Below are 16,127 nucleotides of genomic sequence, written 5' to 3'. Positions count from 1 at the left end.
GAAAGGCAACCATATTAAATGCAGCATTGTTGAATTCAGGAACACCAATGTACCCAGCCGAACAAACAGTATGTCCACTTCAGCCTTGCCTCATATAGGCCTCCAGGCCTACTGTAGATATGCAAAGATGTGGTGAGTGCTTTTGAGTTCAAAATGAATGTGAGGCCTGCCTAAATGTATCTTTGGTCAGGACCCCACCCAGCCAGGAGTATGAGTTGTGTGCATGTGACTACTCAGCATATCCTTTCCTGACCTATGGGACAATGCCCTCTGTTTTCTCAAGTCCAATTACATTCAACTATTAAATGATATTGTATCATAACGACAATTATTCACTGAGACCAAATGAATCAAATCAAAGCAATAACATTGTATTGATCCTCCGATTGTGCTTAGTACACATAGAGAGAGGCTGAGTGACTCATCACCACTCATTACCGTCTTTTACATGTGTAATTACTTGTTCGTCGGCAGAACTTACCGTATTATTTTTCTTGCAATATAGAGCCATAATCATTATGCTTAATTCTATCTAAAATAAAAGATATGTATATTTGTCTGCATATCTAAGCATACCTCTGATCTCTCTATCCTCCTGACTGGTAGTTATTTTTTAAATTAAACAAGTATGCTTCTCTACTAAAATTTTGGTAAAACATTTAAAGGAATGTGTCTTATTTTGTACATTGAGTTTTAAGAGGTTGGCTTTAGCTAGCCCAGATAGGTTCACAATCTCCCAACATCATAACCAGCTACCAATAAGCCATTTCAGGCTATCAATCAAGTTAGAGTACCTAGCTTGTCTAATTGTCTTAGTTGGCATGCCGCGACAAGGTTGGTAGACTTTAGAAATGCAAGCAATTGATAGCCTGAAATGGCTTCTTGGTAGCTAGTTATGAGGTTGGGAGATTGGGAGCCTATCTGGTCTAGCTAAATGGCTAGTAGTATTACAGAGAAACAAAAACAGATTTCCAGTAAAAATCTGATGGGGCACATGCCCCTGTGCCCCCGATAGACATGACAGCTATAGGAATTTAGGACCTACACCGAGTGGACAAAACATGACGAACACCTGCTCTTTCCATGAGATATGGTGACCAGGTGAATCCAGGTAAAAGCTATGATCCCTTATTGATGTCACCTGTTAAATCCACTTCAATAAGTTTAGATGAAGGGGGAGGAGACAGGTTAAAGAAGGATTTTTAAGCCTAGGGACAATTGAGACATGGATTGTGTATGTGTGCCATTCAAAGGGTGAATGGGCAAGACAAAATATTTAAGTGCCTTTGAACAGGGTATGGTAGTAGGTACCAGGCGCACCGGTTTGTGTCTAGAACTGCAATGTTGCTGGGTTTTTCATGCTCAACAGTTTCTCTTGTGTATCAAGAATGGTCCAACACCCAAAGGACATCCAGCCAACGTGATACAACTGTGGTAAGCATTGATGTCAACATGGGCCAGCATCCCTGTGGAACACTTTGGACACCTTGTAGAGTCCATGCCCTGATGAATTGAGAATATTCTGAGGAAAAAAAAGGCAGAGCAAACCTAAATATTAGGAAGGTGTTCTTAATGTTTTGTACACTCACTGTATGCGGCTCTGTTCACGTCAGGGGAACTAAGCAGTGAAAGTGTATGTCATATTTTAAATGTATGTAGTTCTGTCCTGTTCTTGTCTATTAATGTTCTGTATTATGTCATGTTTTGTGTCGACCCCAGGAAGATTAGTTGCTGCTTTAGCATGAAATGATGAAATGAAAAAATAATGAAATACAAAAATACTTTTACTGGGACCAGAGTCATATATTTATGGCTCAGAATGAGACTATTGCTACATGTAGGTCAGAGGTAAGGTGTTGTGTTGACACATCATCATTATATATTGGGTGGCAAATTCCTAAGATAATCACCCATCACTGGGACCATGGAATTATGACAGACAGGAGAATGCTTTAGTATATGCACTACATGACCAAAAGAATTTGGACACTTGCTCGTCAAAAATCTCATTCCAAAATCATAGGCATTAATATGGAGTTGGTCCCCCCTTCGCTGCTATAACAGCTTCCACTCTTCTGGGAAGGCTTTCCACTAGATGTTGGAACATTGCTGCAGGGACTTGCTTCCATTCAGGCACAAGGGCATTCGTGAGGTCGGGCACTGATGTTGGGCATTTAGACCTGGCTCGCAGTCGGTGTTCCAATTCATCCCAAAGGTGTTTGATGTGGTTGAGGTCAGGGCTCTGTGCAGGCCAGTCAAGTTCTTCCACATCAATCTTGACAAACCATTCATGTGTGGACCTCGCTTTGTGCATGGGGGCATTGTCATGCATAAATAGGAAAGGGCCTTCCCCAAACTGTTGCCACAAAGTTGTTAGCACAGAATCGTCTAGAATGTCATTATGTGCTGTAGCGTCAAGATTTCCATTCACTGGAACTAAGGGACCTAGCCCAAACCATGAAATACGTCTCCAGACCATTATTCCTCCTCCACCAAAAATTAAGGTTGTAACTATACATTGGGGCAAGTAGTGTCCTCCTGGCACCCGCCAAACCCAGATTTGTTCGTCGGACTGTCAGATGCCAGAGAACGCATTTCCACTGCGATCCAACTGCGTTTCCAGTCCTCCAGAGTCCAATGGCGTTGAGCTTTACACCACTCGAGCCAACTCTTGGCATTGTCCATGGTGATCTTAGGCTTGTGTGCAGCTGCTTGGCCATGGAAACCCATGTCATGAAGCTCCCGACAAACAGTTATTGTGCTGATGTTGCTTCCAGAGGCAGTTTGGAACTCGGGAGTGAGTGTTGCATCCGAGGAGGTTCTGTTCTGTGAGCTGTGTGGCCTACCACTTTGCGGCTGAGACGTTGTTGCTCCTAGACGTTTCCACATCAGAATAACAGCAGTTACAGTTGACCAGGGCAGCTCTAGCAGGGCAGTAATTTTACGAACTGACTTGTTGGAAAGGTGGCACTGAGCTCTTCAGTGAGGCCATTCTACTGCCAATGTTTGTCTATGGAGAGTGTATGCCTGTGTGCTCGATTTTATACACCTGTCAGGAAAGGGTGTGGCTGAAATAGCCGAATCCACAAATATGAAGGGGTGTCCACATACTTTGTATATATAGAGGATATGAGTATTTACTAGTGAATGAATGAGAGGGTGATGTCACAAGACACAACTAAGTCACCATGTTTGGAACACGCTATACGGTTTGACTCTGACATGATGTACGCAATATGCTGTGGTTAGAAAAACAATGCTTGTGTCATAACATTCCATGACAATTACTACCAGCTGTAAGAGTTCCTGTTAATGAGTGCATGATTCAATGATTTATTCTCATAACAGTTTTATGACAGTTATAGTAGGCCTGGCACAATTCACTCCAGAGATGTTTTGCATTATTCTACTGTTATGACAGCCCAATGGTTTTGACAGGTCTCTTGGGTCACCTAAGTATTCCCCCCCCCGTGTTTTTAATAGAATAAAAGGAAACCTAAAACAAACACCCAAATCCATTTCCAGAAAAGGAAATGTGGTTGTACAGTATGCAAAATAAATCTATATATGAACTGATATGTAGTAGGCCATACCACTACTAAATCGCTAAGTCCTCTGGGAGGTTGAAAAAACAGATTCCTGCTTGTCTCCCCCTGGCTTTAACTCGCTGATTTCCACAGGATCCAAACGTCTTGTTTCCATTAGAGAGCACCTATAACGGCCTCGGAGTCGCCGTGAAAGGAGCTCCTGCACAAGTCAGTTATTTAAGGAGGCCGGACCATATCACATGGGCGTTACATGACAGTCTGGTCCTCCCCTCCAACTCCCCTCCTGCCGCCCCCCTACAGAAACATCTGGAAATTAAGAATCAAATTCGCCTGTACCTGGAGGAGGAAATGAAGCTGCTGGGTTATGGATTAGTGTTGGGTTGGGGACAGAGAGAGAAGCATCGGAGCTTGCCCGTTTGGCCGGCTCTCGGCGGTGTCACACTCAGCTCCCTCATAGAGGAAGCACTAAAGAAGGCTCTAATAAATCGGCAAGGGGGGAAGCCAAGACTTTGTGCAAATGGCAGGAAGCAACTTCCTGTGAGCTCAGAACGCTGGCCAATGAAGAGGATGTGGAAAAGGGTAGAGTAGCTTTTTAAAATATATATATATATACAGTGCGAAGTCAGGATGTCTTACGTAATTGGGCAGATTTATTCATTGTGACATCAAGCTGGGGCCACTACAGGCTACGGGAAGGGACCGAGTTGAGTCTTTTACTATTACTATCTTTGCTGGCCAAGTACAACAATAGCTACAGTCACACAGATGGAACCACTATCATTCCTTTGCTGTATTTCCAAAACAAAGAAACAATGTAGTGTTTTAGCACAATGAAATGGCTTTGAAATTCAAATATTCTTGATAGGCTATCTATTCCAAAAATTAAACCCAATTTGATTTATCCAAGCTGCCTTTCGTGAGGGAAATATCGTATTGACTGAGTAAGCAACAGACTTCATAAACTGTGGGGCCCCATGTCTCTATGGGAGTCTCTCACAAGTCGTTCTGCATATGATTCAAGTTCATAAGTCAGGCCTGTTCAAGAAGGAATGCTCATCAAAATAAACTCGCAGCCGACTCTCTCTTTCTCTCTCTGACAGTTGGAGAGTTTGAGGGAGGGGGGGCTAGTTGTTAGCTAGTTCGTTTGTGTGTTCTGTCAAGCTATTGGAAAGCTGAACAAACACTGCTGTTAATTCTGCCCATAAAACCATAGAGATGGAGCAGATATGACTTGCAAAATGTGCGTCTATAGACCTCTAAAAGAGAACACCATTTCCTTTGTTCACGGTAATGCAAACATTTAGTGTTGCAAAGATACATTTCTGAATGAAAAGAGTGTTGTAAAGAAGTTTGTTTGCAGCGGTGGAAAAATAACTCAATTGCCATACTTGAGTAAAAGTAAAGATACCATCATAGAAAATGACTCAGTCGACATACTTGAGTAAAAGTAAAGATACCATCATAGAAAATGACTCAAGTAAAAGTGAAAGTCACCCAGTAAAATATTACTTGAGTAAAAGTAATAAAGTATTTGGTTTTAAATATACTTAAGTATCACAAATAAATGGAATTTCTAAAATATACTTAAGTATCAAAAGTAAAAATATACACTACCGTACAAAAGTTTGGGGTCATTTAGAAATGTCCTTGTTTTTCAAAGAAAGGCACATTTTCTATCAATTAAAATAACAAATTGATCAGAAATAGTGTAGACATTGGTAATGTTGTAGATGACCCATTATCAGCAACCATTACTCCTGTGTTCCAATGGCATGTTGTGTTAGCTAAACTGAATATCTCGTACAACGCTGTGTACTACTCCCTTCACAGAACAGCGCAAACTGGCCCTAACTAGAATATAAAGAGGAGTGGGAGGCTCCGGTGCACAACTGAGCAAGAGGACAAGTACATTAGAAGGTCTAGTTTGAAAAACAGACGCCTCACAAGTCCTCAAATGGCAGCTTCATTAAATCAAACCAGCAAAACAGAGTTCTTCTGTCCAGTGTCTGTGTTCTTTTGCCCATCTTAATCTTTTCTTTTTATTGGCCAATCAGATATGACTTTTCATTGCAACTCTGCCTAGAAGGCCAGCATCCCAGAGTCGCCTCTTCACTGTTGATGTTGAGACTGGTGTTTTGCGGGTATGATTTAATGAAGCTGCCATTTGAGGACTTGTGAGGCGTCTGTTTCTCAAACTAGACCTTCTAATGTACTTGTCCTCTTGCTCAGTTACTCAACTAGTCTAAAAAAGGCTAGTTTTATTGCTTCTTTAATCAGAACAACAGTTTCAGCTGTGCTAACAATTGCAAAAGGGTTTTCTAACAATCAATTAGCCTTTTAAAATTATAAACTTGGATTAGCAAACAACGTGCAATTGGAACACAAGAGTGATGATTGCTGATAATGGGCCTCTGTACCCCTATGTAGACATTCCATAAAAATACAAATCAGCAGTTTCCAGCTCCAGTAGTCATTTACAACATTAACAATGTCTACATTGTATTGCTGATCAATTTGATGTTATTTTAATGGACAAAAATGTGCTTTTCTTTTAAAAACAAAAAAATGTCTAAGTGACCCCAAACCTTTGAACAGTAGTGTAAATCATTTTAAATTCCTTATATTAAGCAAACCAGATGGTTTGACAGATAGCCAGGGGCACACTCCAACACTCAGACATCATTTACAAACAAAGCATTTGTGGTCAGTGAATCCGCCGGATCAGAGGCAGTAGGGATGAGTGTGTGAATTGGACCATTTTCCTGTCAAAATGTAACAAGTACTTTTGAGTGTCAGGGAAAATGTATGGAGTAAAAATGACATTTTTTTCTTTAGGAATGTAGTGAAGTAAAAGTTAAAAAGTTGGAAAATATATAAATAGTAAGTACAGATACCCCAACAAAAACGACTTAACTAGTACTTTAAATCATTTTTACTTAAGTACTTTACACCACTGTTTGTGTATAGCTAACAGCAGATGTGGAAGCAGAATGTTTCCTACCATGAAACTATTACTATCGTTAAAAAAATGTTTTTTCATAATATGCTACCATGTTAAAATAAATATGGCTCATTAGATACTTTTAGCTGCAGAAGAGGAAAGGTTTATTTTACCATAGGGATAAAAAGGAGACTTCTGGATATTTTCCACTGTTCAACCACACTGTTTTTCACTGGATTACAAAGAAAAACATCTTTATTTTGATTACCGCTACTATCTGCAGTGCATCCTGTCAAACAAAACTCCATTGTACGCTTACAAGACAAGCACAGAAAATACCTTTTGTTGAAGACTATACCCAAAAACTACAAGCAGCATATCACTAGAAGATATTCCTACCACATGAGACAAGAGGCCTGTGTGTGTGTAATAAGTTCAGTTGAAGAGTGGAGGGGAGAAAATCTTTAAACTTCTGTCTCAAATAAGATGTACATTTGCAGCAGTAGACAACAGGTATAGAAAGTTATAAACCCTTATTTTTCTGGTTTTCAAGATGGGAAAACTAAATCATGTTGCAAGGCTGAATGGGAAACTGACATCATGCCCCATGAAGATATCACACACACACAAAAAAGGGGGGGGTGCTGGTAAGTGAAAGGGGATGTTGAAGTGTGCGTGGGGGCTGGCCAGTAAAATGGGTGTTTAAATATCATTTTGTTTGTTGGTGAGGGGCACATGAATTGTGCTGCAACACCTCACTGCGTACAGTCAGGGTAGAGTTTAAAAGTAAAGGAAATACCCTTTGACTTGAATTGCTGTTTCAAGGCGTGCATGTGTGTGTGTGTGTAAAAAACTGCAGGGAAGAAACATCTGTGTACAGAGTCAATGATTGAATTACTTTTGGCCAGATTTCCATTGTGTGAAAAGTAACAAGTAGGTTCTATGTGAAATTATTTGTGGCTAGTCTCAAAAGTTAAAAGTTTAAGGAAAACATGTTTATTTCCAGTTGGATGGGGATAAAGAAACTGTATACCTTGCACTGTTATGGCTTGCTAGTCCAGACTGTATCAAATTATGTATCTAACCCAAAAGTAGAAAGAGTAGTCTACAACATATTCCCTACTTGACATAGTCCTTCTTGGCGGACATTAAAAGCATGATTGGATGGAATATTTGAGGTTCAAAGCAATTTCCCTTGTAAATAACAAGTTCACCATGTGGGAACCACAGATGTTTGCAAATGGAGCAGGGAGTCAGGACAGTTAATTTATTATCCATATATCTACAGAATATTTTTAAATGAGTACATGTGAGGTATGCCCCCTTTTCAAGTTAGTCAACCGAATCTTAGAAAATGTGTTTACTAGAGGAGATATGGTGAGTAAAATGGCAGAATGTCTTCCAAAACATTGGTCTAATTACAGAAAGTGATGGATGTTAATTCAGTTTCCTTTTCAGGGATGAAGCTAAATGATTTGAGTTTTATACTATTGACATTGAGACATGTTAGCAAGTTCCCAGCTATACTAAGTGCTTTTTTAAGTATACAGTGCAGATGATTATAGTCATTAGTGAAGTGGTTCATTGAGTATGTAAAATATCTTGTATTCCTATCCTTTTCATTTAGGAAACAGTCCTTCCATTTCCTTTATAAAACATAACTTTGATATGCCTTTCAGTTCTCTGTGATAGGCATCTTAAAGAAATCAGTAGAAAACATAGATGTGTTTAGCCAAGATGAAAAGAAATGCAAAGTTCCTGCCAATCACTTGACCATAGTCGTGTCCCCTCAACCAAAGCAAAACTGTTTTGGTCACATGATACAACTATTAATATTCTCCACACACACCATGAATTAAATATATTTTAGCAGATGAACATCCTTTAGTCCAACGTTTCCCCAAACTCGGTCCCGGGGACCCCAATTGGTGCACGTTTTGGTTTTTGCCCTAAAACTACAGCGGATTCAAATGATCAAAACTTGATGTTTAGTTGATTATATGAATCGGCTGTGTAGTGCTAGGGGGAAAAAACTAAACATGCACCCCCTGGGGTACCTAGGACCGAGTTTGAGAAATCCTGTAGTGCAAATACCAGAACAGACAACATCTGCAAAACATGTAAATAGCCTACTGTTATAAGAGGGAAAAATAATCATCAAGCCAAATACTGTTTCATTTTATTTAATAAGCTCATCATAAATTATCGCACATAAAATATTATTTTCAATAGTTACAAAGAGGACAGCAACTTCTGGTAGCGGCTCAAAAAACAAGAAGGGGGAAGTTCAGGGGTTTCAGTTTAATCTAGACAACACAGGGTTTGAACAGCAGGGGGAGGGGGCAGGATCTTCAAACACTTGACTAGCATCCTGTTAAGCAGAGGGTAGCCAATCACCCGACTAGCAGCAGCAAACAATGGTGAAAGATGCGGCTCCAAACCACCAGAGGGGATGCTGTACTATTATGTCAATGTGTTTGAAAATAAGAGAAAATGGAACAAGGATGGGGAGGATGTATGATAAACTATGATACCAAAACGTGCGGGGGAGTGTCGGAGAAGAGTCAACTTAATCAGATGAAGTAGCAGCCTCTCCTTGCTTTTTCTTGGGGAGAGATGCCACGTGGAGCTACGAAAGCGGCTGAGAGATGATAGGGGGAATGGTTCAAGCCATCGAGCAGGTTGAAGCAGCAGCCTGTTCAGAGTGCACAACTTGCTCTATGAGTCCAAAACGCCAATTCCTTCACTTCAACTCCGGAAGTCATCTTCACTTTGGTCATTCCACCAGCCTCCCACTCCCACAGTCATAGGCCGCGGTTGACCAGAGAGCTAGGGGTTCGGTGGGGTTGGGGTGGTGGCGTTGTCCATCGGTGGTCCTACTACCTCACTACAGTCAGTCTGATGGAGCTTTCAGTTTGTCATGTGCCACATTCAAGGGACCTTCTGCTCAATGTGTCCTACTTGGACATCTGTTGCTGAATGTGGAGCAGGAACTCGTAGTAGGAGAGGGCCGACTCCGACCGGTCCTCTACCAAGTGCTGGAAAAAGCTGGTCTTCGCTGTAGCATCGTCCCTATAGGGAGAAGTAATGAAATGGATGAGCATGTGAAATAGGAATGAGAGCATAGTCTGAATAAATGTACAGTCTATTGAAATTCTTTTGATGCTCTAAAAGCTTCTTTGAATTTGTAAGACTTTCTTTTGGGAATAAAACAATTCTCAATTCATAAGACTTCCTTTTGGTGTGAAGAAATGTCCTATGGTCCTTAGACATTGGTAGGAAACAGATCCTCACAGCAGCCTGTCATAGTGCAACAACACACCGGCATGACGTTAGAATGAATTAAAACAACGCTCACTATAAGGGGCCTCCATCCTAGCCATCCATCAATGACCCTTGCAGTGGCTGCACGTTCACATTGAACATACAGTACCTTTTTTTTACCACATGATGGTTTGCTTTACCACTGATGGTTTGCTACATGACATGGACCAAGGCACTTCATTTGCAACGCACACACCAATTAATCAGACCAGGGGCACTTGACTTACTTCACGACGTGAAGAGTTGAGCTGAAGGGTCTCGAGTCCTGTAGCCAGGCGAGGAGTGCACGCAGTCGTTCAGACAGAGGGGTTTCCAGCTCAGGAATTTGGGTCTGGTATTCATAAAAGAGAAGCAGGGGGAAAAAAAGAGCCACACCATTGTTTTTACTACTGCTGCACCCTCAAGAAAGACTGTGTGCGTACAGACTCTAGAGACCTAGTGGTTGGTTTCAATGCCAGATCTTCATGTCTCATGTGTGTGTGTGTGTGTGTGTGTGTGTGTGTGTGTGTGTGTGTGTGTGTGTGTGTGTGTGTGTGTGTGTGTGGTTTAGTGAAATAGGTACGTGTGGTTTGGAATGTGAGGTTCGTACGTGGTTGGTTGGTTGTTGCAACACCCCCGTTGTGTGGTATTACACATTATTTGAGGTAGCCACGGCCATTTATCAAAAAGTAGAACCAAACATAAACAAATGATTGAATAGTTAATGACTCCCTAGCTGAACTAACTAACTGAGTACAGTACTCACTCGTTGTGAAGCACCAGCTGGAGATAAAACACTGAGTTACACACAGCGGTAGATATGTCACATTGTGTCTAATGAAGGTCTGTGCCTCACTAACCATGCTAGGGGGTATAGAAGCATGGTTTGGGCATCCCAACACGTCCCGAATGAACACATCATTACAGCATTTCCCAATCCACAAGTAAAAGACCTGGAGAAGAGAACAAAGGCAGCCATTGTAGTGCACATCAGAACAGGATCTTTCGTCACATATACAAGATTCTTTCCTCCAGTCCCTTCTCTGACGTAATCACTGATCTATACGTGACTGGATACGTGAAAGTGGAGTTACAACCAGTACTGCCTTCACCTATCCAACCTCGTCAGATCTGTTATTATCATGGAAGAACGGATGGAGGAGTGCATTGCTAAAGTCTTCAAACAGAGACAGGTACGTTTTACAGGGACTTTGGTCATATGAGTGAGAGCACAGCAGGACTCACGCTGCCACAGTCCATGAGGAATGCTCCTTCTCTGGTCAGCTTCTCAGCCGTGAGGTGCAGCAGATGAGGCTGGGGCACTATGCAGTCGTTCAGGTGGAGAGCCCCCTGTGGACAGAAAGGGTAATGCAGTATCCGTAATTAGTATACTCGTCACCATCCCAGGTAAACAAAACCAATGTTTCCAGCTGTGAACCAGTCTAAGGCTGCAAATACATAACAAATCAGTATCAGTCCACCATTATAGAATCACTGTGTCTAAGAACTGAACCAAGAACTGTTTTCACTCATTTGCTATATGCAGGATGGGAAATGAACACCTGCCACCCGCGGGTCGATTTTGGCATTGGCAGGTAAGAATGACTATTTCACCAGCCACGTTGGCCACAGAACATTTGAGAAAAGTATGCTTTCAATCCAAAGCTCAAATGTAGAAGTTGGTCGAATTGACCCGAAAGGCTACTGAAGTGTGACTTTGTCCTTGTGCTTCTTGGCTAGTTACATAGTTTTATTCAGACGCTAGATTGCTTTTCAATATTAGTTTGAGTTTGCTGCAACTGTCTGCTGCTAGCGGAGAGCAGAGACTCTCCTCTCTGACAGACATGGAGTGTCACCTTATCATGTTAACATTATCATGCCCGCCCCTTAGAGGGAACTGAAAAAAAGTGTATCTAATGACTCAAATATTTGCAGGTACATAGTGCTTGTTTGAGCATGAAGCGCGCCCCAAAAAACTTGAATTAATGAACTTAGGTGTTTTAATGATAAGAAATGACTATCAAAAAGGGAACCAGAAGTTTGGTTGCTCGTAAAAACTGTAAATTTAGATAGGCAAGTGTGATTGTTCCGCACCCCAAAAGATGTCGCATAAGGCTTACTTCAAATGTTTTCTTCATTATTTTCACTGCAGCAGGTATAGTGTACACAGATGTTTCGGCTTGGCAGACTGCTTCAGTGTGTAGGTCAACTTATGCTCAGTGTGCTCCTAAATTTCAACTTATGTGCTCCTTGTAAAAAATGTCAGCGTAGAGGCCTGAACTCAAATAATAAATTAGCCGTATCACAGCATTTTGTGGCAGGGTAGGCACTTTGTTGATGTTCAGTTGTGGAACTGTTCATACAATTGTATCTAAATTATTACAACATCACTACCACATTACTTCTAACTAGTAATACATTTCCTGTTTTAGAAACATTACAAAGAACGCACATCCATTATTTGTGATTTTTTGTGTAATAATGGCGAAAAATACACTTCCGGTCAAAAGTTTTAGAACACCTACTCATTCAAGGGTTTTTCTTTAGTTTTACTATATTGTAGAATTATAGTGAAGACATCAAAACTATGAAATAACACATATGGAATCATGTAGTAACCAAAAGAGTGTTAAACAAATCTGTTAAACAAAACAGATTCAAATAGCAACCCTTTGCCTTGACAGCTTTGCACCCTCTTGGCATTCTCTCAACCAGCTTCACCTGGAATGCTTTTCCAACAATCTTGGAGTTTCTACATATGCTGAGCACTTGTTGGCTGCTTTTCCTTTACTCCGCAGTCAGACTCATCCCAAACCATCTCAATTTGGTTGAGGTCGGGGGGATTGTGGAGGCCAGGTCATCTGATGCAGCACTCCATCACTCTCCTTCTTGGTAAAATAGCCCTTACACAGCCTAGAGGTGTGTTAGGTCATTGTCCTTTTGAAAAACAAATGATAGTCCCACTGAGCCAAAATCAGATGGGATGGCATATCGCTGCAGAATGCTGTGGTAGCCATGCTGGTTAAGTGTGCCTTGAATTGTAAATAAATCACAGACAGTGTCACCAGCAAAGTACCCCCACACCATAACACCACCTCCTCCATGCGGAGATCATCCGTTCACCCACACCGCGTCTCACAAAGACACAGCGGTTGGGACAAATTTCCACAGGTCTAATGTCCATTGCTCGTGATTCTTGGCCCAAGCAAGTCTCTTCTTATTGGTGTCCTTTAGTAGTGGTTTCTTTGCAGCAATTCGACCATGAAGGCCTGATTCACGCAGTCCTGAGATGTGTCTGTTACTTTAACTCTGAAGCATTTATTTAGGCTGCAATTTCTGAGGCTAGTAGCTAATAATCTTATCCTCTGGGTAACTCTGGGTTTTCCTTCCCTGTGGCGGTCCTCATGACAGCCAGTTGCATCATAGTGCTTGATGGTTTTTGCGACTGCACATGAACTTTCAAAGTTCTTGAAATGTTCCATATTGATGGACCTTCATGTCTTAAAGTAATGATAAGACTGTTGTTTCTCTATACTTATTTGAGCTGTCCTTGCTTTAATATGGACTTGGCATTTTACCAAATAGGGCTATCTTCTGTATACCCCTCTACCCTGTCACAACACAATTGACTTGCTGAAACGCATTAAGAAGGAAAGAATTTCCACAAATTAACAGGCACACCTGTTAATTGAAATGCATTCCAGGTGACTACCTCATGAAGCTGGTTGAGAGAATGCCAAGAGTGTGCAGCTGTCATCAAGGCAAAGGGTGGCTACTTAGAAGAATCTCAAACAATATATATATTTTGATTTGTTGGAACACATTTTTGGTTACTACATGATTCCATGTGTTATTTCATAGTTTTGATGTCTTCACTATTATTCTACAATGTAGACAATAGTAAAAACAAAGAAAACCCCTTGAATGAGTAAGTATTTTGGCTGGTAAAAAAAAAAATCTGAGTGGCTGGTAGGTTTTACCTCATCTAAAGGTGAACCAAAAAGTTATTTCCCACCTGTGTAGATCATAACACTAGGGGTCAGTGGAGAGCTGATTTTGGATCAGTTGTTAAAAGCAGAATGTAGGTGTGATCTCTCACCTGGTCTGACATGGTGTCCAGGCGGTAGAGGTCGGGGTGGACCGCATGCATGATCTGTTGCAGCGGCTGGCTCTTGAACTCACACATGGCGAAGACACGCTCGTCAAGCTTGGTGCTGGTCCCCATGCGCAGTGCTTTCTGTTCGGTGGAGAGGAAGAGGAAATAGGAGAAGAGGGAACACAGACTCATGAGAAGGGGTGGCATTGACAGCTTCCTTCTAACTTAACTAGTGACTGAGATAAACAGTACATACAAACGAAAATAGGCCCACTTGTAAAAAAATATATACAAAGTTATACAAAATAAAGTAATATTCCAACATGGCTCTACTCTAGGACCTAGGTCATTCACAGTGATTTGAAAGGCTAATATGTGGACTACTGAAATAGATCAACTCAGCCACAAATTCGCATTCAAATATTTGCCTCTAAAAAACAACATTTGAATAATATTCAAATCTATTTAGCATACATTTACATTATAAAGTCAACTGGACTGTTTTCCCCGGAAAATGTGACAGCCTTATCCTAAAATGTATTAAATAGTTTTTCCCCCCTCATCAATTTAAACACAATAATGAGAAAGCAAAAAACAGGTTTAGACATTTTTGCAAATGTATTACAAATAAAAAAACTGAAATATTAAACCATAATAAGTATTCAGACCCTTTACTCAATACTTTGTTGAAGCCCCTTTGGCAGCGATTACAGCCTCAAGTCTTCTTGGGTATGACGCAACAAGCTTGGCACACCTGTATTTGGGGCGTTTTACCTATTCTTCTCTGCAGATCCTCTCAAGCTGTCAGGTTGGATGGGGAGCGTCGCTGCACAGCTATTTTCATGTCTCTCCAGAGGATGTTCGATCAGGTTCAAGTGCGGGCTCTGGCTGGGCCACTCAAAGACATTCAGAGACTTGTCCCGGAGCCACTCCTGCGTTGTCTTGGCTGTGTGCTTAGGATCATTGTCCTGTTAGAAGGTGAACCTTCGTCCCAGTCTGAGGTCCTGAGCACTCTGGAGCAGGTATTCATCAAGGATCTCTCTGTACTTTGCTCCGTTCATCTTTCCCTCGATCCGGACTAGTCCTCCCGTCCCTGCCATTGAAAAAAATCTCCACAGCATGCCGCTGCCAGCACCATGCTTCACCGTAGGGAAGGTGCCAGGTTTCCTCCAGAAGTGATGCTTGGCATTCAGGCCTAAGAGTTCAATCCTGGTGTCATCAGACCAGAGAATCTTGTTTCTCATGATCTGAGAGTCTTTAGGTGTCTTTTGGCAAACTCCAAGAGGGCTGTCATGTGCCTTCTACTGAGGAGTGGCTTCCGTCTGCCCACTTTACCATAAAGGCCGGATTGGGGGAGTGCTGCAAAGATGGTTGTCTTTCTGGAAGGTTCTCCCATCTCCAGAGGAATCGGATTGTTGGTCACCTCCCTGACCAAGACCCTTCTCCCCCGATCGCTCAGTTTGGCCAGCTATAGGAAGAGTCTTGGTTGTTCCAAACTTCTTTCATTTAAGAATGATGGAGGCCTCTGTGTTCTTGGGGACCTTCAACGCTGCAGACATGTTTGGGTACCAATCCCCAGAACTGTGCCTCGACACCATTCTGTCTCTGAGCTCTACGGACAATTCCTTCGACCTCATGGCTTAGTTTTTGGAATGACATGCACTGTCAATTGTTGGACTTTATATAGACAGGTGTGTGCCTTTCCAAATCATGTCCAATCAATTGAATTTACCACAGACTGACTCTAATCAAGTTGTAGAAACATCAAGGATAATCAAAGGAAACAGGATGCACCTGAGCGCAATGTTGTCTCATAGCAAAGGGTCTGAATACTTATGTACATAAGGTATCTGTTTTTTATTTTTAATACATTTGCCAAAATTTCTCCAAACCTGTTTTTTGCTTTGTCAATATGGGATATTGTGTGTAGACTGATAAGGGGATTATTCTTTTTTAAATCCATTTTAGAATAAGTCTGACGTAACAAAATGTGGAAAAAGGGAAGGGGTCTGAATACTTTCCAAATACACTGTAAATATAGGCTAAAACACAGGTCACGTTTGACAAATACAATGTAGGATAATTAACATTATTGGCTCAAGGCTTGACTGTCGACACGGTTCGTTCAGATCAAAAGGTCAAAAGAGAAAGGCCAGTGCCTGTTGCACACGGCACATCACCCACCTTGCAATCTGAGCAGAGGCAGTCCGCAATTTAAAAAAATATTTAACCATAAACC

At 41.5% G+C, this 16,127-nt stretch overlaps 1 protein-coding gene across 4 annotated transcripts in view; it reads right to left on the bottom strand.

The window, feature by feature from the left end:
* Positions 1–8,656: 8,656 nt before the first annotated feature.
* Positions 8,657–16,127, bottom strand: part of LOC112221007 (protein transport protein Sec24B-like) — a 34,902-nt gene continuing 27,431 nt past the window's right edge. For 3 of the 4 annotated variants that reach the window (XM_042303133.1, XM_042303135.1, XM_042303134.1), the window contains 5 exons: positions 13,892–14,029; positions 11,038–11,142; positions 10,653–10,745; positions 10,041–10,144; positions 8,657–9,561 (listed from right to left, as the gene is read on the bottom strand). In XM_042303133.1, the coding sequence (XP_042159067.1) occupies positions 9,447–9,561; positions 10,041–10,144; positions 10,653–10,745; positions 11,038–11,142; positions 13,892–14,029 (555 nt within the window). In that variant the 3' untranslated portion in view covers positions 8,657–9,446. Of the gene's footprint in view, positions 9,562–10,040; positions 10,145–10,558; positions 10,746–11,037; positions 11,143–13,891; positions 14,030–16,127 lie in introns of all 4 variants that reach the window. The other variant, XR_006079565.1, reaches the window with a different exon arrangement.

The sequence above is a fragment of the Oncorhynchus tshawytscha genome, linkage group LG21 (genome assembly GCF_018296145.1).
Source record: "Oncorhynchus tshawytscha isolate Ot180627B linkage group LG21, Otsh_v2.0, whole genome shotgun sequence".
NCBI classification, from domain to species: domain Eukaryota; kingdom Metazoa; phylum Chordata; class Actinopteri; order Salmoniformes; family Salmonidae; genus Oncorhynchus; species Oncorhynchus tshawytscha.
The sequence above is the reverse complement of the archived record's forward strand: the minus strand, read 5'-3'. Positions and strand labels throughout refer to the sequence as shown.